This window comes from Ceratotherium simum, chromosome 10 (assembly GCF_057802395.1).
Source record: "Ceratotherium simum simum isolate JZ-2026a chromosome 10, ASM5780239v1, whole genome shotgun sequence".
Taxonomy (NCBI): Eukaryota; Metazoa; Chordata; class Mammalia; order Perissodactyla; family Rhinocerotidae; genus Ceratotherium; species Ceratotherium simum.
In genome coordinates, this window is record NC_141909.1 from 46698688 (window position 1) to 46725135 (window position 26448).

General features: G+C 36.0%; 1 protein-coding gene across 2 annotated transcripts in view; it reads left to right on the forward strand.

Annotated features, from left to right (window-relative positions):
- Window positions 1–26448, forward strand: part of DIAPH3 (diaphanous related formin 3) — a 480740-nt gene that overhangs the window by 244858 nt on the left and 209434 nt on the right. For both annotated transcript variants that reach the window (XM_004433600.3, XM_087436004.1), the window contains one exon: window positions 22726–22965. In XM_004433600.3, the coding sequence (XP_004433657.2) occupies window positions 22726–22965 (240 nt within the window). The remainder of the gene's footprint in view (window positions 1–22725; window positions 22966–26448) is intronic.

Sequence of the window (26448 nt, forward strand, 5' to 3'; positions counted from 1 at the left end):
AGGTATAATTGACATACAATAAAATGCATATATTTAAAATGTAGAGTTTGATTAATTTTGATGTATGACTACACCCGTGAAACCATCACTATAATCAAGATAATGAACGTACCCATCACCCCCAAATATTTCCTTTTCCTCAGGCCTCTCCATAATCCCCTCCCTCCTACCCCCCCACTCACCCAGCATTATGTCTTTAATAAAGCAATTCCTGCCATCCCCTCTGACCTCTACTCTTACTTTTTCCCCTGTTTTTCATCTTTCCTCAACAACTTGCTGTGCTTTGAAGGCACCAAGCTCAGGCCTGTCAATATGCTTCCTTTCCCCTTTCTTTTGCTTTGAGAAAGACTTCTCTGGAATGCTTTCCCTAACACTCCTGTTATTCCCTACAAAATTCAGTATCCTTCCTCTTTGTTCCCATAATGCCCTGCACATATCTCTAAATGGCTCTTATTACCTCGAAATATAGTGTTATTTTACACGTCAGTCTTCATTTATGCTCAGAACTTTTTGACGGGCTGGAATATGTCATGCTCATCTTTATATTCCCAACACAAAGCACAGCTTCCAGCACATGGTGGCCACATGATACTGGCTAAATGAATATATGAAATGAGGAAGAGATGAACAGAAAGGAGGGAAAATATATAGCAAGAACAATAAAATAAAAACAAAGTTTGAAAAATTTTAAGATTTTTTTAGAGCAGTTTAAGGTTCATAGCAAAATTGGGGGGATGGTACAGAGATTTCCCATACATGCATAGACTCCCCATTATTAATATTCCTCACCAGAGTGGTACATTTATTACCATTGATGATCCTACACTGAAGTGTCATAATTACCCAAAATCTATAGTTTACATTAGGGTTCACTCTTGATATTGTACATTCTATGGATTTGGACAAATGAATAATGACATGTATCCATCATTATGGCATCATACAGAATATTTGCATTGCCATAAAACAAATGTTTTTTTAAAATCACTTTTTAAAATAAAAATGTTGAGTATTTCTGAGATAATTATTTTAATTTTTGTTAAAATGAATCTCTAGATAATGACTTCTCTATAGGTGAGGATGAGTTAATTCAAAAGTAGAAGAGGTAACCAACACTTCTGAGCATTAAAGTCTGAAATCTAGCTTTAAAAAAAAAAAATAGAACGTAACCATCCTGTGTGATTCTACAACTTAATCTGTATACCTGTCACAATATTCGACTGCTCTCCTGATACTACGCCCACATTGGACTTTTTCCTTGATCCTTCTTTAACTCAGAAGGCCATGTTGTTTATGTCTATGAATACTCAAAGTCCCCTATCCAATACTACTTTTGGTACTCAGTGGTTTCATTTTCTAAAAGATGTTGAAGAAATTGTGATTTGGTATAAGAATCATGGCTCATTGAAACACCTTCAGAAAAGACTGAAGAAGATAGTTGAGGAACCTGAAAGAATATCTCCACTGAGCCATCACTTTCCCAGACTAAATGTCTCCAAGTCTCTTTTATTCCTTAGGTGTTGATTATTTCAAATGCTTTGCACATGTCCAGATACAAAATCAATCACGTTTCACAGAGTTATCACTTGAAAACTTAACAAAAGACATTGAGTTAGTATGATATAATTTGTTCTCCCAGGACCCATTTTGGCTTCTAGTAATTACTACTTCCTAATCTCATTAATAATTCATCTTTGCTCTTGTCTGTCAATGAGAGAAATCTTGCCAGTCTCTCCTCCTGGAAAATAGAAGTCCTATTTGTCTTCTGTTGCTTTTTGGTACCTGTCCAGTTGTCCTAGGTCTCTCAAATTTCATGATGCTTGAGACAGCACTTTGGCTAACTTATCTGCAAATCTTTCACTACCCAGGGAAGACATTTGTTTAGAATAATAAACTATTATAACTATATTCAGAGTTATTTAAATCTTAGAGGTCTGCTCCTCTTAAGATCATAAACATTCAGTTGTTGTTCAGTTATTCTTGTCACTTTGCTTTGCAACCTTCTTGACATGCTTTTACCAGGATCGAGGACTTAATATAGGCTCACTAGCACAGATGGTTTTTCTTTCACCTAGTTCGGGGCTTATTAATATAGCCTGCTTTCAATTATCCTTGATTTGTAGCCTAAAATTCTTCAGACATTTAATACTTCTATAATTTTTCTTATGATGTGATTTCTGTCTTCTATCTCCTTCAGCAGCCTAAGTCAAAATAGTCACAATGCCATTTGAATTTTTAATTAAACTTATAGAAATTTTATTGGTTTAAGTAGTTAAAATCACTTGTCAGCTGAAAGCTATCTTTACCTGGCCTATCCTATTATTTTCTCTGAAGAACTTTTTTCTCACAGATTTCTTCTTAATTCTTCCTGCACATGACACAATGGAGGCCGTTGTGTTGACAAAACTCTTAAGAGGCCGTTTACATCTTTCCTTTACATGTTTAACAAGTAGTATAAAATAATGTGTAACAGATTTATCGATTTAACCAAATATACTGAAATTCACAGAAGATTAGAGGCTTTTTTATGGTTGAACTTAACATGGCTTCACTGCTGATAGATTGAGTATATTTAAGAACCTTTCTAATATTGATTTGACTCTCATTAGATGATTCTGAGGGAAACGGCTCCAGGTAGCAACTGTTCGATTAGTGTAGGCCTCAGTCTTTTGGTATTATAGGGGCTTGGATTCCCAGATATTTTATGGATGAATTGAGACCTTGAGATTATATTAGTAAGTACACCACTGTCTGATACGTTTTATTTGAATACCTTGTTGCCTTGGTTCGGCAATGATTCACTCATTCATTCATTTATTCAACAAATATTTATTGAATACCTACTGTGTGCTGGGCATTGCTCTAGGCTCTGAGTTATTGCAGTGAACATGTCTCTTACTCCTTGGTTTTACCTTTTAGTTGAGTTTAGTAACAATATACACATAAAAAAAAACATAATGTAATATTAAGTAATCATAAATGCTCCCCAGCAAGTGGTGGGGTGAGGGTGGTATATGTGTGTGTCATTAATATGGCTAGGGAGGGACTCTCTGAAGAGGTACTTTGGAGCAGAAGCCTGAGTGACTTTAGTCAGCTGTGTGGCTATCTTGGGGAAACATGTTCTTGACAGAGGAGACCACAAGCACCAAGGCTTTGAGGCACAAGTGAGTTTGGCACAGTTGAGGCCAGTGGCTGTGGCAGAGTGAACGAGGGGGATTGAGAGTAGAGGTGACATTAGAGAGGCCACCAGGAACATGCAGCCATGGCATCAGGACTGTGGACTCTACTCCAGGAAAGCTATCGAGAATTTTAAACAAAGAAGTGAAATAATCAGATTGATGCTATAGATTTAGATCAGATTTATTATTCTGGCGGCTGTGTGAGGAACAGGTTGTGGGGTGGGGGCATAAATTGAAGCCAATGGCCGGTTAACATGCTATTACAGTGATCTAATTATTAAGGTGAGAAATTGTGGTGGCTTGACAGGCTTGATGGCAGTGTCACTGGTGAGAAGTGGTCAGATTCTGGATATATTTTGAAAGTAGGAAAGACAGTGTTTCTGATAGATTGGATTTAGGGTACCAGAGGAGTCAAGGATGATTCCGAAGTTGGCCTGTGCAATTAGCGAGATAGGAGTTTCCGTTTACAGAGATGAGGAAAAGACTTGAAAGAGAATCAGCTTGTGGGAAGGAAGATCACTTAAAATGTCTGTAGACATCCAAGTGCACTAATGAAGTATGCAATTGGGATGTGAGCTGGGAGTTCAGGGCTGGAGGAATAAATTTGGGAGTCTGTCACAACAGGTGGCATTTAAAGCTATAGAACTGGATGAGATCACCCTAGGGAGCGAAGTAGAAATGTAACACAGGAGGCAGTGAAGGGCAAGGCAAAATATGCAAACCTTACTGTTTTTCTCTATCTTCTCCCTAGAGAGGGACTCATCATCAGCACGGTTTTGTTTTTTGATGCTTACCACCTCTCTGAGGAAAATTGCAATCCCTGGTCTAGGGAATTGTACAAGGTGATTTTATAATATGACACTATTGCAGTTTGTTTCAAAAACTAAGCATGAGCCAGGGTGAGAGGGCTATTTGGCATTTGTAGAATATAATTCATCAGGGATCTTTGGAAAGAAGCTAGTTGCCATGAGAATATGTGTCTGTGCAATGAAAGAAAAAACTACTTTTGCTATCATAGGAAAGAAAATGGAGTTATCCCTAATACATCATAATAATAAATGCATAATGCCTATATTATGAACTAAGGTAAAGTTAAAATGCCAAAAGTGTGCAAGCATATTTCTTGATAAAATAACTCTCGTTTAATCAAGAGATTGAGTTCATTTAGTTCAAATCTACATCAAAATAGTAATATCAAATCCTGCCATTAAGGGGAAAAATCACTCACATAGTACCAATTGTGTTCTCAGTGGAGTGGGAGGATGAGTGGAATTGAACTCGGAATGAATTCTCTTATGAGCTTTTGTTGCCCTTGTTCCCTTGAAATTAGTAGAATGTCAGCTATATTAAATAACTCTGCAATCCCTTAATTTATTAGAACTAATAAAAACACAGCATGATCAGAATAATATGCTATTTCATTGAGTTGCTAACTCTAGTGAGTTTCTCAGAAAGTTTCAATTTTCAACTGTGATTTATTTTGATCTTCCCCATGTTTTTCACTTTGAGGCAAAAGGTACAAAATTTTGCTTGTGTTTTATATCAGATAAATGTAAAATGTGTGAAAGAATTTGATAATATTAAGAAATAATACCTTCCTCAGTTTATCTTTAGCACAGTCTGTTCTTAACATAACAGCTAGTGACATAAGTCAGGTAATATTCTATCTCTACCTGTAACTGTATAATGGCTTCCTACCTCAGGAGAATCCTAAATCCTTGCCATGGTCAACAAGGCTCTTCAGAATCTGCCACTGCCTTGGTGTTTCTTGCCTTTTCTTCTACCACTGTCTCCTGGCTAACTCAGCTGTAACCACATGGCCTCTATGCTGTCCTTCAAATGTGCCAATCACATTCTTGGGAGTTTTACACTTGCCGTTGGGGGTTTTATATTTGCTATTTACTCTCCTTGGACCTTGCTTCCTCCAGATAACCAAATGGCTCAATATCCCTCATGTCCTTTTGGCTTTTCTTCCTATGTCAACTCCTGGAGGTCCTCTGCGAGAACTTTATTTAAAACTGCATGCCTAGTTGCCCATAGCATGTCTTCCTCTCTTCCCTGCTTTATTTTTCTCCCAAGTACTCATCTTCTCGTTTACTGTATTATATTCTGTCCGTAACCTACCTGTTAGTCTATCATAACAATGTCCATGAGAGCAGGAATCATTCTCTCAGGTAGCTGTTGGTGAATTCCTAATGTCTTGAATAATATCTGGCGTTTAATAAGTGCTCAATAAATATGTGATGAATAAATAACTTTCCCTGAGGTAATTTATGATTTATTTTAAACACTGAAAAACTAGAACCATTTAGCTCTTGGTGAACTGAGGCTTGCCATGCAACATGTTCCTAGTATTGAAACACGAATCTGGGTTAAAACAACTTCATCTTGGTATTCCAAATTGCTTCAAATATCCTTTGTTGCACTTCTAGTCTAATTAGACAGATCTGGGTTTGAATTCTTAATTTACCACATACTAGCTATGAAACTTTGAACAAGTTTCTCAACACTCCTCAATTTAATTTTCTTTCTTTATAAAATGTGTGTGAATTTAGAACCTATCTCATTAGGTTGTGGTGAGATTTAAAGGCGAGCATGCATGTGTGTAGTCAATCAGAAGTGCCCAATTATGTTAACTACTATTATTATCATCATATTTTTATTTTGAATGTTTTTCTTCTCATCTGTTGTGATCAAATTCAGGACCCACTTTCTTTCTTTAGAGCCGTTTCCTACTTTACAGTTAGAATTTTCTTTCTCATTGTTCTGGGAGCCTCTAGCATATTTTATGTATGTGCTTTTGCTCCCATCACTGTCTTAAGAGTTACTCTCTTAGTGTTATGAATAACCTCATAATTCCAGATCCAACACATGTCCTTTCATCTCTCATCTTGTATGCTTTCTACCTGTGGGCAGCATTTCAACCTGTTAGTTTTATCTACTTTCTTGTTGTTCTTTCTTCTGGCTCTCTTGTGCTTCTTGTATGACTCTTTCCCTGGCTCTTTTCCCATTGCTTCTAACTTAAATCAGTGTCTAACTCACTTTCTGTCCTGTGTTCTCTTTTATTTTCATACCTTCCTCTTTCTCAATGATTTTATCCACCCCTAAGTTACTTATTAATAACTCCTTTTGAACAATTTTTAGTTCTTCCAGACTTTTGGTACTTTGGCTTTTAAATATACACAATTTAATGTCTCACAAAGCAGCAAAGTGGATAAGTAAAGAGTGTGACATAAAGGTAAGTACTGAGTGATGAACATTTCAGTTATGCTGACTGAAATATCATGACTCCCAGATTTCATGTTGAGACACGGTTCTGGAGTATTTCTTTTCGTTTCATCAGAACAGCCTTCAAGGGTAGAATTCAAATTACTGAAAAACTGATTAGGATAAGCTTCCCTTCTGGTATGAGCAGCATGTTTTGGAGCCAGAAATATGAGCTAAAAGCTTTCTACTTCTAGTTCTCTGACTAGGTATATCCAACTGAGGACCTAAACTTTTTAGGAATCCCCTGAAATTGAAATCATCCAGTTGCATACAATAACAACTTGATGGTTATTATAGAAAGTGTGCTCAAGGACAAAAACAAAAAAAAATACTACAAATTCATGTTAACTATATGAGATATTATAAAACAGCAGGTTAGCCTTCTGCTTGTAAATCATCTCATGCAATGAGAAAGCTAGAGGAGATTAAAATCTTACTCTATGTTAGTTTTGTCTGATTATTTTCTTAATATGGTATCTGAGACTTGTTACACTTAGAAAATGAGGGTTTGGATAACAGGAGCAGGGAGGGAGGTTAATTTTGGAGTTTCAGGTCAATGACATAGGTATTGCACCAGTTGAGCAACCTAGAATAGCCAAGTAATTACATGACAATTACATGATTCCATGTTTTATGCAGTGATGTAACAAAAGTGATGTTCACAAAGTATGTTTATATACATTTATCTGATACATCCCTTACCACGGCCCCTTAGGGTTACAAGAACTGAAACTCGTATAGAATAGGTGACTTAACCAAGAAGCCCCACACCTCATAAACAGAAGAGAAGGATTCAAGCGCAGGATTTCTGACTCCACATTTCTGTGTTGTATTTTGTTTCCACCATATTGTCTGGTTTCTAGGCACAGGGCTTGATCTATTGGCAAAGAAGTGGATGGATACAGGAGGTGGGAAAAAGGCAAATGAATGCAAAGGGAGAGGTTTTTAAAGATAGACTTTGGCCTACCTTGTGTTTTTGCTGAGGACCAGGCCTGTCTCTGCGTTGTTTTTTTTTTTTTACCAAAGCCGAATACTAACCATTTTTTATCTTCAGACACTCAGGGCCCCATGGGAGGGACATCCTCTGTCTTTCCTTGAAAAGCCTGGTGAGTGTAGATGTTTCTGGAAAGTGGACTGCCTTGTCTGGCTCATTACTCTTTGTGCCTGACCACTGACTTCACTTGAGAAGACTTTCCCTCATTTTTTGTCCCCTGGTTGACAGGGAACTGGCACTCTGGTGCTAAGAGTAAGAGCCCTTGAAAACTTCTGAGATACCCATAATCAATTGTATCAAGTTTTATTTAACTTAATTTGTATTGTGCCTCCTGGGACAGAGGGTGGCCGTGTTTTGGTCCTATATTTATTTGGTTTATTGTAGTACTTGATTACCTACTGTGTTTCAGGCCCTATGCCTCGCGTTTTGAATGCATGTGTCATTTTCCACATAGCACCTAGTGACCTCTTACTATAAAACTAAATGAGATTATTTCACTTCCAAACTTAAAATATTCTAATGGTTTTGAAATTTACTTTGTGTTATGTTAATATAGCTGTTCCAGCTTTATTTTGATTAGTGATAACGTGGTATATCTTTTTAGTCCTTTTTCTTTTAACCTACTATTGTTATAGGCAGCGTATTAGTTGAGTATTGCTTTTTTCTTTTTTTAAATCAAGTCTGGTGACCTCTGCCTTTTAACTGGAATGTTTGGCCATTTTCTTTTAATGTGATTATTAATGTGGTGGGGTTTGAATCTACCATCTTACTATATATTTTTTATTTATCTTATCTATTCTTTGGTACTCTTTTTCTCTTGGGTTGAGTATTTTAATGACTATCTTTTTTTTTTGGTTTATTAGTTATTACTCTTTGTTTTATTAGTGGTTGCATTAGAATTTATAATGTGTATTTTTAACTACCTTCAAGTGATATTATACCACTTTATGTGTGGTGTAAATCCTTACAACAAGATACTCCTATTTTCTTCCTCTTGGTCTTTGTGCTGTTATTATAGGTTTTGCCTAGGTGTGTGTTTAAAACTCTTTACGCATTGTTATTATTTTTACTTTCAACAATCAGTTGTCTTTTATATCTACACACATATATACCATTTCCAGGGTTCTTCACTCATTTGTTAAATCTTGACTTCTCTCTGGAATTGTCTTCCTTCTGCCAGAAGAATTACCCGTGAACATTTCTTCCAATGCTAATGAATTCTCTCAGTTTTTGTATGTCTGAGGAAGTCCTTTTTCCCTTTCATTTTGAAGAGTGTTTTCCTGGGTGAGGAATTCCAGGTTGACAGTTTTTTCTTTGAGTACTTTAAACATGTTACTCTACTGTCTTATTATTTCAGACAGGAATCTGCTATCATTATAACTTTATTCCTCTGTGTGAGTATCTTTCTGTCTTTAGTTGTTTTGAAGATTTTATCATTATCACTAGTTTTATACAATTTGGTTATGATGTACTTTGGGTTTTCTTCTCGTTTTTTTTATCTTTGGGGTTCATTGAATTTCTTTAATCTGTGGGTTTTTAATTCTTGTCAAATTTGGAAATTTTTAGCCATTTTTTCAAAAATTTTTTTCTATACCTCCCTTCTCTCTATTTCAGGGACTTCAATTACACATATTTTTTTTGTTATGCATATATTAGGCCTCTTGAAGTTGTTTCATAGCTCACTGATGCTCTTTTTGTTTTCTTTTTCATTTTGGATTATTTCCATTGCTATGTATTCCAATTCACTAATATTTTCTTTTATTGTGTCTAATCTGCTGTTTTTCCTTTTTGGTCATCTCAGGTATCATGTTTTTCTTCTCTAGAAGTTCAGTTGGGATTTTTTTTAATCTTTCATGGCTCTACTTAAAATCCTCAATCTTTCCTCAACCTTCTCAAACATATGAAACATAGTTGTAATAACTGTTTTAACTTCCCTATCTAGTAATTCTGTCATCTATGCATTTCTTGATCTGTATTTATTAAATTTTCTCCTCGTTGGCTGTATTTTCATGATTCTTTGCATGCCTAGTAAATTTTGGTGAGGGGCCAAAAAAAAATTTTACCTTGCTGTACTCTAAATGCTTTTGTATTCTTTTAAATATTCTTGAGCTTTGTTTTAGGAGGCAAATTACTCAGAAACAGTTTTATTCTATTATGGCTTGATTTAAAGCTTTGTTACTTGGAATCAGAGTAGCCTTGACTGTAGAACTTATTTTTCCCACTGTTGAGGAAGTACCCTTCTGAGTACTCTGCTCACTGTCCCATGAATTATGAGGTTTTTTCCCCTCTGGCTGATGAGAACAGGTACTATTCCCAACCCTCTGTGAGAATCAGGCACTGTTACTTTGAGTCTTTTTTGCTGATTTTTTCTGCAGCCTCTAGTAGTTTTCCCACACGCATGTTCTGTTGAGTACCACAGCTAAAGACTTGGGGGGATCTTCTTGAGATCTCCAGAGCTTTCTGTCTGTGGTATTCCTTTCTGGTACTCTGTTCTGAGAACTCTAGCTGCCCTGGCATTCTCAGACTCTCACCTCGCTCTTCTCAACTCATGGAGACCTCCTGGCTCCACCTGGGTTCCTTCTCCAAGTGCCGCTGTTTGGAAACTCTTTCCAAACAATAAGCTGGGGCAATCATAGGGCTCACCTTGTTTGTTTCCCCTTTCTCAGGCACCACTGTGCCACACTGCCAGGTGTTCAATGTGTGAAAACTGTTGTTTCAGACAGAGGAGGTAAGTCCAGTCCCTGTTATTCCATCTTTGACCAGAAGGGGAATTTCCCTTTGGATCTTCTGGGGATTTTTAATTTCATTGTAATTTGTAAGATGATCTAGTCTCTATTTCTTCAACCTCCTATTTTACCACTCTCCTCCTTGTCCGCTCTGTTTAGGGATGTTCATTTTCTGTTCCCACCTCAGATTTCCCTTTACTCTTGCTGTTCTGTCTGCTTCAGCTCAAATGCCGCTCCCTCACAGAAGCACTCATAATGATACAGCCCCATCATTCTCTATCTACTTTACCCTATTTTCCACTTATTCATAGCACTTATCATTATCATATGGATCTTGTCTGTTATTATTGTTTCTCTGTCTCTCGCTCTCCCTTTCTTTTTCTGCTTGCTTATAGTACACTCCATTTGGACCAGGTCCTTATTGTCTTATTTTCAATATGAATCTTTAAGGCCTAAAACAGTGTTTAGCATGTAATAAGTTTCAGTAAATATTTGATACATAAATGAAAAATTATATCTGATCCTCAGATATATATAACTCCAAAAATATAGCTCAGAAATGGGCATTAGGGCCGGCCCCGTGGCTTAGCGGTTAAGTGCACACGCTCCACTGCTGGCGGCCCGGGTTCGGATCTGGGTGCGCACCGACGCACCGCTTCTCTGGCCATGCTGAGGCTGCGTCCCACATACAGCAACTAGAAGGATGTGCAGCTATGACATACAACTATCTACTGGGGCTTTGGGGGAAAAAAAGAAAATAATTAAAAAAAAAAAAAGAAATGGGCATTACCATTCCATAGATGAGGCAACTTTTTCACTCAACCAGTAAGTATTACAGCTCAGCTGTGAATCATGGTTTTATGACACTGAAGGACATAATCCATTTCTAATGGTGGCAGTCACTCTTGTATTTCTGTTTGCTATAGGTGCCCACGTTACTTGAAGTTGCTTTTAGCAGTGCTTTCTGTATGTTTCATTACTGGAACAATTTATTTTTAATATTTAAAGATTAACTTTGAGTTAATATTAGATATAAATTACTTAGAATGTTTATGTAGGAACTTGAATTGTTGAACTTGAAATTTCGTTTTTGGAAATTTTCTTAGTTTCCCTTTATTTTCATTGGATTTTAAATCTTCTATATATAGATAACTAAAAAGTGGGACGTTTAAGTCCATAATAGGAATTGGGGGAGTTTTTTGTTGTTGTTGTTATTTGATATGGAAATATGATGCTTTCTAGTCAGACTGTCTATGTAGTGTTGAAATTTTATGGCACAATCTGCTTAATTTGTTTCATTTGTGAAAACAAAACAACATCATTACAGTCACATACTAATTACTAGCCATGCATCATTCATTTGAAATAAAGCCTAAAGCATTTTGTAGTTATAAGCAAAAAGGTCTCTTATGATTCATCACTTTGCAAACAACATTGTTTTAAGGTTGCTTTTTAGATCCGCGTATCATCTAGTGCCTGGGAAGCATTTTCTGTATTCTACAAATCTCATTATATAGATCTACATATTCTCTTCTAAGACTATTTTGGACATATAATGGAAAAGGAGAGGGCCGGCCCCGTGGCTTAGTGGTTAAGTGCGCGCGTTCCGCTGCTGGCGGCCCGGGTTCGGATCCCGCGCGCGCACCAACGCACCGCTTGTCCGGCCATGCTGAGGCCGCATCCCACATACAGCAACTAGAAGGATGTGCACAGCTGTGACATACAACTATCTGTTGGGGCTTTGGGGGAAAAAAAATTTAAAAAAAAATGGAAAAGGAGAGGCTGGACTTATGGAACTATAAGTTACTATGGAGTTAGGCAGTTTTATCACACTTGTGACTTAAAGTGTAATTGTTGTAGATATAGACTGATTTATTTTATGTCTCATTCTTGAAGCCATCTGGAAGATTTGTAAAGTGCATTTTTAATAAACTTGAGCAAATACTATAATGGATATTTTACCTAGCAGCTGTTGCCACAGGTGAAAATTTGATGAAAATAGATTATATACATACTATTTACATATCCCAAAGCATCTCCCTGTAAATTACTTATTAATTATAAAGGAAAAATATAGTAACCTTACATTGGAAAAACTGGTGGACATCACCTTAACCAAATATGTATGTATAATATTTATATACTTTTTTCCTTTATAATTGATACACATGTATGGAGAGGAAGACAGAGAGACTATGATAAAGCAAATGGGGTAAAATGGAAATGATTGGTTAATCTGGGTAAAGAGTGTTTTTTGTATGCTTAAAACTGAAATTATAGTAAAAAGTTGTTAAAATTCCATTTACAATAACATAAAAAACCATAATATACTTAGGAATAAATTTAACAAAAGCTGTATAAACTACTAAAAATGATAAAACTGGACAAAATATACAAGTCATCTGTTTTAAGACAGTAGACAACCAGTAAAGAGAAACTGCAAACCTTGAGAGAACAGAAACTGATGAACTTCATGAATGTCCAGCTTTTGGCCTGGTGAAAGTTTTCCAAATATAAAACAGAGAGTTAGAGTTGGAGCAGAAGGTGTGGTTTTCTCTGAGCTGAGGAGGCAGAGATCAGAATTCATAGCAGCTGAAACAGCTGGAATCTGCAGTGCAGGGCATTTTAGGGGAAGGAATTGTACAAAAAGGGACTCCAGTAGTTCAGGTGGCGATCTCCTTTGAGTCTCTGCCTGGAGACTGGACTGTTCCTATGCTGAGCAAGATTTGCCAGATAGGACCTCCTACAAGGGGAGAGTGGAACAGAGATGCTAGAGGTCCAGCATTACTGGGAAGCATTGGAGTTCTGGTCCTGCCAGGGTAGAGAAATCTTCTTAACACCTCATTAACTTAGTTTGCATTCACTCAAACAACTGGAAAGATTGCACTTTAGGAATGAGGACGACACCCTAAAGGAGTACCTACTCTTCACCTACCCTAACAGAACCTATAATCAAGTCTTACAGACTCCTCTGGGAAGACAGTTTGGAGATTGAGTCCCACCAAGATAGAGGGCTGGGGAGGCACCTCTTACTTTCCACAGAGCTGCCCTAACAGTGTAAACTCGAGCCTGTACAATTTCAGGTCATCACCTCATGATTGATTTATCTGCTAAAACAAGAGCAAACATTCCTTTTTAAAAGGAATATTACAACTCAAGAGTTGTTACAACATTTCAATATTTAATTAAAAAGTAAAGAATAATAAAATGGTCTGTATTGTCAAAGAAAAAAACAGCCAAAGAGGCACGATGGCCCAGATTTTGGATTTCACATGTAAAGACTTTAATCTGGATATTCTAAATATGTTCAAAGAACTGAAGGAAATTATCTTCAAGAAATCAAAGACAACATTGTCTTAATTAAGAAATCTTTGCACGGAAATGAAAACTATTAAAATTTACCGTATGGAAATTCTCAAAATTCAGCAACTTCATTGAAATATTTAGTGTATGGGTTTAGTAGTATATGGGAGGTAGTCAGACAGTGTAAAACACCTGTAATTGGAGTCCAAAAAGGAGAGGAGAGCAAGATTGGGACTGACAAATATTTGAAGAAATAATGGCCAAGAAATGCCAAATTGCGTGAAAAACAAACTTATGATTCAAGAAGCTCAGCAAACCACAACCAGGATAAATATAAAGAAAAACGCTTTGGCACATTCTAGTCAAACTACTGAAAGCCAAAGATAAAGAGAAAATCATGAAAGTAACTTGAGGGGGAAAAAAAGATACATTACATATAGGAAAACTAGGATGAGAGATTTTGCTGATTTAACAGAAAAAATGGAAAGCGAAGTCAACAGAAGGGTGTATTTAAAGTGTTGAAATAAAAAAACCCTGAAAACTCAGAATTTTCTATTTAGTAGATACCCTTCCAAAAGTAGGGTAAAAAAAGACATTTTTGGTGATGTGAAAACAGTTTGTGGCCATCAGACCTGCTCTACAAGAAATGCTAAAGATTGTCCTTCAGACCAAAGGGAAATGATATCAGATGAAAACTCAGATCCACAAAAAGGAGTGAAGAGCTCCTGAAATAGTAAATAAACTATTTTTTCTTTCTTCTCATAATTTACTTAAAAGAAAACTAATAATTAAAAAAAATAACACTCAGAAAGGATTTTATATGTACATAGAGGTAAAAGATATGATAGTAATCCACAAATGATGGGGTAGGACAAACGGAATTGTGCTGTTGTAACATTACATACATGGAATGAATCAGAAGATGTGAAATGAGAGTGAAATGTTGGAAGGGTGAGGTAGGAAATGAAAAATAGGAACAGGTACAATATTAACTTAGTAATAACTCTAAATAGACTAAAATAAATAAAGATGCATGTTGTTAGTCCTAGAACAACTAGGAAAAACGTAAAAAGGGACATAGTTAAGAAGCCAGTAGAAGAAATAAAATGGAATACTAAAAATCACTTAGTTAACACAAAAGCAGGAGAGGGGTAAAAGAGAGATAAAGATCAGAAACAACAAATGGAAAATAGATAGTAAACTATAGGAAGAGTAGCATAGCTACGTATATTTCAGAGAACGTATATTCCAAGGCAAAGCATATTACAGGAAATTGTGCCATTACACAATGATACAAGGAGTAATTTACTAGAAATAATCGTCTTAAATGTGTATGCACCTAATAAAAGAGCATTAAAATTCATGAAGGAAGAACTGGCAGAATTAAATGGAGAAATAGATAACACTTCAATTATAATGTGACTTTAATGCTTCTCTTTCAGTAAATACGAGAAAAAGTAGACCCCCTCCCGCCCCCCACCCCCGACGTTCACCAAGGTAGACCATATGGGAACATAAGTCTCAGTAATTTTCAAAAGATTGAAGCCTTGTATGTTTTCTCTCTAAAACAAAGTTAAATTGGACAATAATAATAACAGAACATCTCTCACTGTATGAAAATTGCATAACATGGCTTTTGATTACTTGTGGGTCAAAGAAGAAATTATTTTGAACCTAATGAAAGGGAAAACACTGAAAAAGAAAACCAAAATCTCAAATTACAGATATCAGGAATCAAAGAAAGGAATTCACTACAGAACGTTAAAGACTCATATCATATATTAATGCATATGCAAAAATTATCAGTAAAATATTTTTGTATCAAATATTACAATGCATGAAAAGGAAGTATACTGTGACCAAGGTTGGTTTAACATTCAAAAAATAATTAATGTAGTTGACCATGTTACCAGAAAATAGGGAGAAAAATCATATAATTATCTAGATGCAAAATAAAAAAAGATTTGACAGAATTCTACCAACTAGAAATAGAAAGAAATTTCTTCAACCTGATAAAGACATCTATGGAAAACATGGAGCTATCCTCATACTTAATTGTGAAAGATTAAAATGCTTTGTCTTTTATGATTGGAAACCAGGCAAGGATATCTATCTTACCACTTTTCAGCTTTATAATGCATGTTCCAACCTGTGTAATAAGAAAAAGAAAAGAGATAAAAGACCTATACGTTGGAAATGAGGAAGTGAACCATCTTTATTTTTAAGTGTCCTGGTGGTTTATGTGACTTTATAAGGAATCTATAATAAACTTGTTAGGAGTAACCAGTGAATTTAGTAAGGCCGCAGAATAGTCAGTATACCAAAATCAGTTGTGTTTTTCTCTACAAGCAATGATATATTGGAAAACAAACAAAAATAGTACTATTTACAATAGCATTAAAGAACATAAAGTACTTAAGGATACATTTCACTAAACGTGCAAATTTTCTACACTGAAAACTACAAGATATTGCTGAGAGAATTTAAATTGTAAATGAGATATTTACCATGCTCATAGTGTGGAAGACTCAATATTGTTAAGATTTCATTTCATTTTTTCCCTCAAATGATCTATAGATTCCTGATACACATATTCACATGCCCAATTAATCCCAGCAGGTTTTATTATAATAATTAACAACAAATTACAAAAATTCATATGGCATGCAAAGGACCTAGAATAGACAAAATTAATTTTGCAGAAGGACAAACTTGGAGGACTTAGACCACTGATTTGATACCAAGACAGTAAGGTTTTGGCTTAAGGATATACAAATATACTTTTTTCTAGAAAGTTTAGAAATAGAGTCACAAAGATGTCATCAATTGATTTTCAACAAAGACTTTAAGGCTCATGAGCAGAGAAAGGAACTTCTTTGTATCAAATGATGCTGCAAAACTTGGATATCCAATGGACTAAAATGAATCTCAGCTCCTGGATCTCACACCACACAGAACAATTAATGAGGGATGGAGAATAGACCGAAACATGCAAAGATAAAATGTAAAGCTTCCATAATAAAACATGATATTGGTAAAGGGGATGTGAAGTGGTATAAGCCACTTTGTAAAACAGTTTGACAATTTCTTATAAAGTTAAGTATAGATTTACACTATATCTTTTGGTTATGTCATAGAAATGAAAAGACACGTACAAGAATATTCATAATATCCTGTATTAGTTTCTGTGGGCTGCCTTAACAAATGTCTGCAAACTTAGTGGCTTAAAACAACAGTAATTTATTCTTTCACATTTCTGGAGGCCAAAAGTCCTAAATCAAGATGTTGGCAGGGTTGGTTCCTTCTGGAGACTCTGAGGAGGAATCTGTTCCATGCCTCTCTCCTAGCTTCTGGAGGCTGCTTGTAATCCTTGGCATTTCTTTACTTATAACATTACTTCAATCTCTGCTTCCCTCTTCACTTCACCTTCTCCTGTGTGTGTCTTTCTCTCCCTTTTGTATTAAAATGACATAGCATTGGATTTAGGGCCCACTTAAATATTGTGATATTTATATGATCACATCTGGAAATCTTTAACTTATTTACATCTGCCAAGACTGTATTTCTAAATATGGTCACATTCACAAGTACCTGGGGTTAGGACTTAGATACATCGTTTTTCAAGTCCCTATTCAATCCAACCCACTACATAGCCCCAAACTGGGGGAAAGAACCCAAAAGTTCATCAACAGGCAAGTGGCTAAACAAATTCTGATATATTCTTGCAAGGAAATATTGCAAGTTAATAAAAAGGAACTAAGTCCTGAATCACAACACATACGTGTGTATGAATCTCAAGTCATTTTGTTGAGTGAAAGAAGCCAGACACAGAAAGTATTTACTGAAAGTTTCATTAATATAAATTTCAAGAACAGGCAAAACTAAGTTATAGTGATGGAAATCAAAACATTGGTTTCCTGTGGTGGGGTGAGGATTGTCTGGAAGCAGACATGAATGAATTTAAGACCGCAGAATTGTTCTGGGTTTTATGCCAGCTTTTTAATTCATCAGATATGAAACTTATGTGTTAAGAGTATGCTAAGACTGCCAAATTAAGTAAGAAGTCTCTCGCTCTCTAACTTTACCGGTTGCAGATCCTGAGTATCTACAGAACTCATTTGGACCTCTGGTGAAATCCTTAGTGGTCCAGAATTGATAAGCGTTTGTAAACAAAGATAAAGCAATATCTGACGTCTATAGCCAATTGTCTATTTCTTGACTAACTGGAGGAATATATATTTTATCCTTATAATATTTTTTGTATAGTTTTTGGCTTTACCTTGCTCCTATGAAAATATGTAAAAAATGTACCATATGTACTTTGCTGTTGTGTAGTTTTAAAAAATAATTTTAGCTTAGGAGTTTTAATATCATAAGGGCACATTTATTTTAAAAACATTTTTGATATTCTGAGCACTACCCAGGCATACGACGCTTGAATAGCTGTGTTTTTGATGCCTTTCTTAAAGTGAAATCAACTTTTCTTTTTTTTTTGAGAATTCTTGAGATCATGAAAATGTCAGCTAACAGTAAAGGATAGGTACTTTTCATATTGTTTAATTAGAAAAATCAAGTTTAAAATTTTTTCCTAAGTGTCTTAATTCTGTTATTAGATCACATTCCTTTCTCAGATGCCACTTTCTTCCCTCAACCTTCTGTCATTTTCTCTAGTCTTGTTTTTCACAAAGATGTATTTGTTTTTTCACATTCTCCTTGCTTATCACACCTCTCCCACAGAGCAGAAGAATTAGCTAATATGGAAATATGAGTGGAGAGTGCAGCATGGAGGGGAAGACAAAAGTGCATCTGGAGAAAATATTAAAAATTCAGCACAACAGGGAGTAGCTGGATATAAGGAGAAAGGAAAGAAATGTGAAGTAGAAGCAGGCAGAGCTCACAGCAGGGTCATCTCCATAGTGTTTTATCGAATAACTGCTGTGGAGAAATTAAAATCCATTGCTACTCATAGGAAAACAGTAGAAGTAGTTTGTGTATCAGATGGTTTTTAAGTCGTGGTTATTAATTTCCACATTGTATGGCTCTTAGTGGCACGTACTTGATTGGCAGCAAGTTTGCTCTAGGTCCATGTCCTACTGGCCACGTTACCTTGAAGGAGTCATTTAACCTTCCTGAAATGCTGTTCATTATTCCTTATAATTATGTATTTACAAAGTGTATGAAGTAAAAGTTTAGAATAGTCAGTCAAGTAAAACTGAAGCTAGTAGCTTTTCAATCAGTAGGTTACTTGTAGTGTTAGAAAGTTAAATGAGTGGTTAACTAGATTTATAACGACTTTAGGGTAGAATAATAGAGATATGGAGCTTGTACTAAAATTTCTTTTGAGGTGAGCCTACATAAGTCTGCAGGCAAGAAGAGGGGAGGGACCCAACAAAGTTTGAGTAAGTTGGCTCCTGAAAATCCCTTGTTTATAAGAGAAACTGCATAAAGAGAACCAGATATGGTGTTAAACAGAGTTGGTATAAAAAATGTCAAAGCGATTCCGGTTTTTTCCCCCATAGAATAATGGATAAAATTAAAATCACATGTGAAAAACATAACCATAATGAGATTATGGGAGATTATGGGAGATTACATCGCCCTGGGGACTTTTTCTACTTTTTACCCTTTAAGACAGATGGGAAGAATTAGATGATCTTTGCTATAAGGGCAGCAATCAAGACTTCTGCGCCTTTCATCACGCTGAGTGGGCACCCAGTCAATACTTGTTGGTTCACTGATTTTCTAAAGGTCTCTTCATCTTATTTTGTTCCTGCTGCAACAACACATATGTTGCCAACCAACAAAATTTTGAAATAAAAATTACCCTTAGGGTTCTGTATCTTGCTGCTTGTTTGATTTTCACCAGTCACTATTTTTAAGGTTTTTTTCATTCTGGCATGTGACGTCTATGGTGGTAGGGTGGGGAAGATTGCAAGAGTACACCCTGCCTTCAAAAAATAGTAGTGAAATCAAAGTATTTTTACTTTTCTTTTTATGCCTTTAGATTGATCTTCAGATTATAACTCATCATTGTCCAATTTTGGTGTCGTGTGTTAACATTGCTAAGCTTCTGTAACAATAAATTTAAAGGATACCTCTGTGAAAATGAAATTCTAGTTTCCTCTAACATTCTAATTACTAAGTATCTTAAAGTTATTTTTACTGTAACCCTTCCTTTCTTCTTTTTTTTTTTAATTTTCGTTTTCTCCCCAAAGCCCCAGTACATAGTTGTATATCCACTTGTAGGTCCTCCTAGTTCTTCTAAGTGTTACGCCGCCTCAGCATGGCTTGATGAGTGGTCAGTAGGTCTGCACTCAGGATCCAAATCTGCGAATCCCGGGCTGCCGAAGTGGAATGCGTGAACTTAACTGCTACGCCCCTGGGCCAGTCCCCTCCTTTTTTTTAATGACTCTGTTACTATTGAGAGTATTATTTGAGTGCCATAGCTCTCCATTTCTGCATTCAGCCTAATCTTTGGCAGACAAGTCAGGGTTCTAGGTTCCTTAGCAAACGGAATGCAAATCCCCAGTGTTGATAGAATATATGAACAGATGAGGAAACATTCTTCAAGGTTTTTAAAAAGTATTTTCCCATTTTTTAACCTTTTTTCTTTGATCCCATCTGAACAAACTTTGATTTGACTAAGGAAAAAAACCCTGCTGTAATTATCGTGGATCCCAAGATTTAGGTCTCAGAACATTAGCTTTCATCAAGATTTTTTTTTAAAAGGGGGCAACCATTTGACCTAGGGTGGGCTACTTAATAGACTAAAGACAGGAACTGGCTCCAGGTGATCTCTCAAGTTCCTTTCCAGCTCAGTAATTTTGTTCACTAAAACTTCCTATCAGTCAAAAGACTAACTTTTCTAAATGTGGAAGAAAGAACGATATGAAAAGGACATCTAATTTAAAAACATGTTGTTCAAAGACCTGTTTTTAGGTTACCTTTCCTGACTTTGCTTTGTCAGAGATTTTCACTACCGCATAGCATCGTGTTCTGCATTACATCATAGACTTACTCTATCTTTTCAAGGTACCTGTCCCTAGTGCCAGGTAGTCTCATTACTCATACAAATCTAGGTTATATTTTTCTAGGAAAATTAATTACTTTATGCTGGCTACATATGGTTAGCTTGTCAGCAGGAAAGCTGTAACATATTTTGGGGTGGTATCATATAGGCATTTAAAGAGTCTTTTTTTTTGCTTTTTGTGCATGAAGTAGTATAGTAATATATGTTAAAATTAATACATTTTGTAATACTAAGGTTTTGCATGGAATTCTGGAGAATTCCTTCTCATGTTTATTGCAAAGGGCCAAATACCTGACTTCATGATCATGAATAATGGCACAGGCTGAAAAGAGAGATGCTATGGGCCCATTATATACCTTTTGAATGGCCGTAACTATATGTACTCATGTGACATCTCATTATTCTAAAGGATATATTAAATGTAATAGAGCATTGTACAGAATTGGGCCAATATAATATGAATGTCTACCATTTGTGATGTTTGAGGATAAAAATTCCAGGGAAGTGAGTCCATTTAGGAGCATTGTTAAGACATATGAAATGACTTGATGAGTAGTAATCAGTGCTTAAGTCTACTTTGTGTGCTACACAATGTCCAAACAGAAAGATTCATCCTACTAAGAACTGATATTCTAATAGGGCCTCACTTTGTCTTTCTAAAATTTTGTATTACTTAAATTTACTGTATGAAACTGTTATTAGTAATTTTTTTTTAATGTCTTTTTTGAGCTTATAGCTTTTTACTCTCTCCTAGGAGAGAAAAAAAATTTCCTGTAGACAGAAGAATTTGAAGACATTTCTTGAAGTTCTTTGTAGAGGGTACTTCTTATTAATTACATTAGTTGAACTCTTAGAATCTTGGTTGTATACACATATACATTTAACCTGTCAAATGGCTGGGGAGAGTACTAGATGTAAATTAGATATTATTTGCTAAGAAACTTTTCAGTCACTAAGGATTTAGTCCATCTGAAGATATTGTCTCAGAGGTGTGTGCTGGGAGCTAACCTTATTGCTTAGTTCTTGTTAGATGAGTATGCTGGGTTATATTGTTACATTATTAAGGCAGTATCTGTATTATCCTATGAGATCTAATAAGTTCAGGCTTTTGTATGATATATTTTATTTTAAATAACAGTCATTATATTATGAGCAGACAGCTTTCTGTCTCCTGAACAGAAATTCTATAAGCTTCATATGACATTGTTTTTTACCCTTTCCTTTAGGGTCTGTGATTTACAGAACCATTCCCTATTTTAACGCTATCGTGTTCTGTCACTATTTTTTTTCCTGACCTTGCCTCCAACTGCTTTTGATATTTACAATAGTAGTTGAAGTTCAACAGTTTTACAATTACTGCACCATCAATGTGTTTTAAGTCTCAAATCCTTAATGATTGAATCCCTAATGGTTGAAGAAATCATATATAGCTTAAGTGTAGTATGTCTGCAGCCTTCAGGTCAGTGGCTGTTCCCCTCACATGTGTTTATGAAACATGGAGATATAAATTTAAGGCAAGAACTTGCTGACCCTTCTGGCTTTTTTTGACACCTGCAACCCCCCACATTCCCAACAGGGTTAATTGGGCATGTGGTAGACCTGTGGCTTTGTAACACCTCTGTCTCCTGCTCCGCCCGCGTCTCCTAACTCGGACTCTGTTAATTTAGTATGTGTCAGGAGTCATTCCTTTCCTGTGTTTCTGAAGAAAGTCAATTTAGTACAAATTGGGACCTATTTACTCTCCCTCTGTCCAACACATACTGTTACTCAGCAGGGCTTCTGAGGACAGCAATAGCTATTTGAAGAAAACAAACCCTCTTTAGACCTTTCTGAACATGTTTCAAACATGACCCAGCATATTTCCGTATTGAACAAAAATTAATAGGAATGCTGTATAATTTGTTGCTTCTGTATCCTGTTACCTTTTTAAAATTTAATTTTTTATATTATATGAAAAAAATTATACTTTATTACTTAAACTTTGTAACTTAATGAAAGCTTCCTTTTCATTGAGCATCTAAATTATTAATCTTTTCTTTGAGGGATGACTCTGGATTCCTCACAGAAACAAGCAGGGCTTTTTTCTCTCCCTGCTCTCAGTTTTAGGGGACATATTGCTTTTTCGGTACTGTCATACCAATAAATCATCCCAGATTACTTGCTGTCGTACAGTACTAAAGTATACCATGCATTTTAAAGGAAATCTGCTATTTTCTTTTCCATCAGATGAGCAATGTGAAGAGACTACGGCCACGGCTCAGTGCTATTCTCTTTAAGCTTCAGTTTGAAGAGCAGGTGAACAACATCAAACCTGACATCATGGCTGTCAGTACTGCCTGCGAAGAGATAAAGAAGAGCAGAAGCTTTAGCAAGTTGCTGGAACTTGTATTGCTAATGGGAAACTACATGAATGCTGGCTCCCGGAACGCTCAAACCTTTGGCTTTAACCTTAGCTCCCTCTGTAAAGTGAGTTTGTTTTTTTAGAACGCATATTTGCCTGAACATTTATTCTTAAATATCAGTCCTGATTACATTATTTAAATATTTCTCTTTTGATGGGATCATTATCAAGAACTTGAACTGAACCATGAACCCAAACCCAGAGTGAACCGAGCTAATTTACTCAACCTCTGAACTAGATCCAAATATTAATTTTCTCTGATCTGAAAATCCAACTGAAGAATTTTGTTTAATAACAAAATTATGTCATAAACCTATGCTTTCTCAAACTAATGAAATGGCACATCAAAATATTATTTAAACCTAATATTCTTTCTGTTCAGTTACTTACCTATGAAGGTATATATATTGAGAATTGCTAAAAATTGCCACTAAAATTTTTACATTTAACTATTTAAATACTTCTTTGCATTTTTTTTTACAAGCTGACTAAAAGGAGAGAAAAGTGAGACTGCTTTATGTAAAGGGTATATCATTATATTAGGAATAAACATACCTCAGATGCCATTGATGATTTTGAAATGTTTCTATCTAAATATAATTTTAGAGGATATGAAAATTGAGGAAGTTGAGAGATTTTTTTTCTCCCAGGTAATTGCACAGATTAAATTTGCTTACAGCAAATATATTCAATGTTCTGTATAACAGAGCTCTTTCTTAAGAAGTGGGCCGTGGTAATAGCGCTTTATTGATCTGCTTACAACAAATTCTTCTCAGTTACACATCACAAGAAAAGCTTCCTCTTGTTCTTGACCTGGTAGGTAACATCTACACTCCCTGATTACGGAATTTGATTATTGCTATTGCCAGTTAGATAGAGAAGGTGAGAAACAAGTTGATATTTAGCTATGGATTTACTGATTCGTCCATCTCTCTGCTTCCATGACTTTTCTTACATGATTTCCTTGACCTAAACCTCCACTTGGTGTCAGTGCCTTGTGAGCTTTTCCCCTCTCCCATCTCCATCTTTTTATTTGTCTCTCTTTGTTTTCTTAGCTACTGTGTTCAGTTAAGATCCCTAGCAAGGGTGATACAATTCATAATACATGAATTGCACATTGATAGAGTGTTTACTTACTTCTGTGGCGAATGCTTGACCTGATCATCTCATTTAATATATGTGATTAACATTTACCTGGCATACATGGAACACATATTTTCACATGTAAATCATTAATTATGATTAAATTTTTTTTGTTCATTTTTGGGTTTTTTTGCTGAAGAAGATTGTCCCTGAGCTAATGCCGCCACAGCATGGCTTAATGAGTGGTGTGTAGGTCCGCACCCGGCATCTGAACCTGCGAACCCTGGGCTGCTGAAGTGGAGCAGGAGAACTTAACCACTATGCCACTGGGCTGGCCCCTTTGATTAAATGTTTTAATGGAGCTATATACAAAAAGTTATGGCAGCAACGTTGAGAGAGAGGGGCTAGCTCTGCTAAGGAAGGGCAGTTAAGCGTTCAGAGAGGAACAGGAATTTGAGCTGGATCTGGAAGAATGAGTGGATGTTCCCTAAGAGGAAAAGGCTTTCTAAGCAAGAATCAACAGTTTGCATAAAGGGATATATTATGTGTGGGTACACCAGGTGATCCAATACGGTTGGCACCTATATGGGAGAGGAGTGGAGAAAATGGGAATGAGATAGTAAATTGGTCTAGATCGTGAAGAGCCTTGAATGGCATGCCTTATGGTGAAGGTTTTATGGAGATATGTTAGTTCTATAAGGCAAGTGATGTTAAAAGATGTCCTGTAGGAAGATAATTCTAACAGCAGTATGGAAGAAAGTTAAGCTGCACTGTCCAGTACTGTTGCTATTAGCCACATGTAGCTATTTAAATCTAAATTAATTAAAATTTAAATAAAATAAAAAATTTAATTCCTCAGTCACACTTGCCATGTTTCAAGTGAATTAGTGTCCATACATGCTGGTAGCATAAATATAGCACATTTCCATCATTGCAAAAAGTTCTGTTGGACAGCACTGGGTTGGAGGGTTATAGTGGGGAGAGATACTCTCCCCACTATATGGTTGACATGTAGCATGTAACCTAGGGAGAGATAGAGGAAATCGAGCTGAGAAGATAGAGAAGACAGTGTGGGAGATGAAGGAAAAAAGAGAGGGGTCAGAAGTAACTCCTTGCTACCGACATATTTGAAGGGGTTGCTCAAAAGAGAATGAATTCAGGCTGTTGTTGGTGTTTCCTTCCCTTTGTTTACCTCAGTGTCTTTAAAGGGCATCTGACTGAAGCTGCCTTATTCAATTATTTAGCAAATATTGGAGTGTCCACTATGAAACATTCGCTGTGCTTTGAGATGATGGAGGTCTGAGCGAAAGTAGTGGCAAAGGGGGTTAAGGTAGAATGGGAGAGGGGATGGAGGGAAGTGTACACAATTCAGGAACATCTAAGGAATTGTCAGGGTGTGGTGACTATGAACTTGGAGGATGAAGGACAAGGAGGCAAGCAAGACTGCCAGGTTCAGGCGTTCCCTGAGAAGGGAAACAAAGGAAGAAAAACAGGATGAGGAGCAAGATGGGGGAGAAGGTAAGTCCACACTTACAAGTCTACTGGAGTTTGTTTCATAGTGCAAGTGTCTGTTCCTCTTCAGATTTTGCGTCTCAGTCGACTCACAAAAAGTTGACCTGATGCTCTCCCTCATGCCTTCCTTGAACGAGAGCTGTTGACAAGATTACGTCTGATTAATGAGATGGAATAGCCTAATACAACGCTTGTACATAGTAAATACTCAATAAGTAACTATTGCGTGAATGACAATGCAATAGACAAAATGCAATAGACACAATGTTGTGTCTCTCAGTTATTATGTAGTTGAAAATAGACATCCTCTCATATTGATATACAGTCAGAGATAGCATAGTAATTTTAAAATCTTTTACAAATGCAGTGCATGCTGTTATTATTTTACTATGGTTAATCTGCGAACCAGTTAATCTGTCTCCGGATAATAGAATCGACTGTATTTTCAGGCAATGATACTGAATATTTTGATCATCCCTTTTAGGAGCCTTCTATTGTGCAAGAAACAAAATAAATACTACAACTTTATATTTTTTATTAGCCTACATGTCAAGTTGAAAGCATATATTGAACAAGGTGATATCTCACGTTTGTTATCAGAAGGAGCAGCTTGATCTTTGACAATTGTGATGGAATTTTCACACTGAGTATAAAGTATTTGGTTTGATGATAAGCCCCCACACAAGGAATTCCATATTTATTTGACAGTAGAAAGACAGGGTAATATTTTAATCTGTTAAAACATGCTGGGTAATTATATGACATTTAATGTTCTATATCCAAAATCTTTACTTTTAAATGCCCTTTATAAATTTAGCTCAAGTATGAGAAGTGCATGCAAATTCATATTAAATTGTTAATGTTGCATTGTTTAGAGATAATTACATGAACTGTGAATTCCATATACATTATAGTTTAATTTTAGGGGCTGTATTATATCTTTGTATACATTT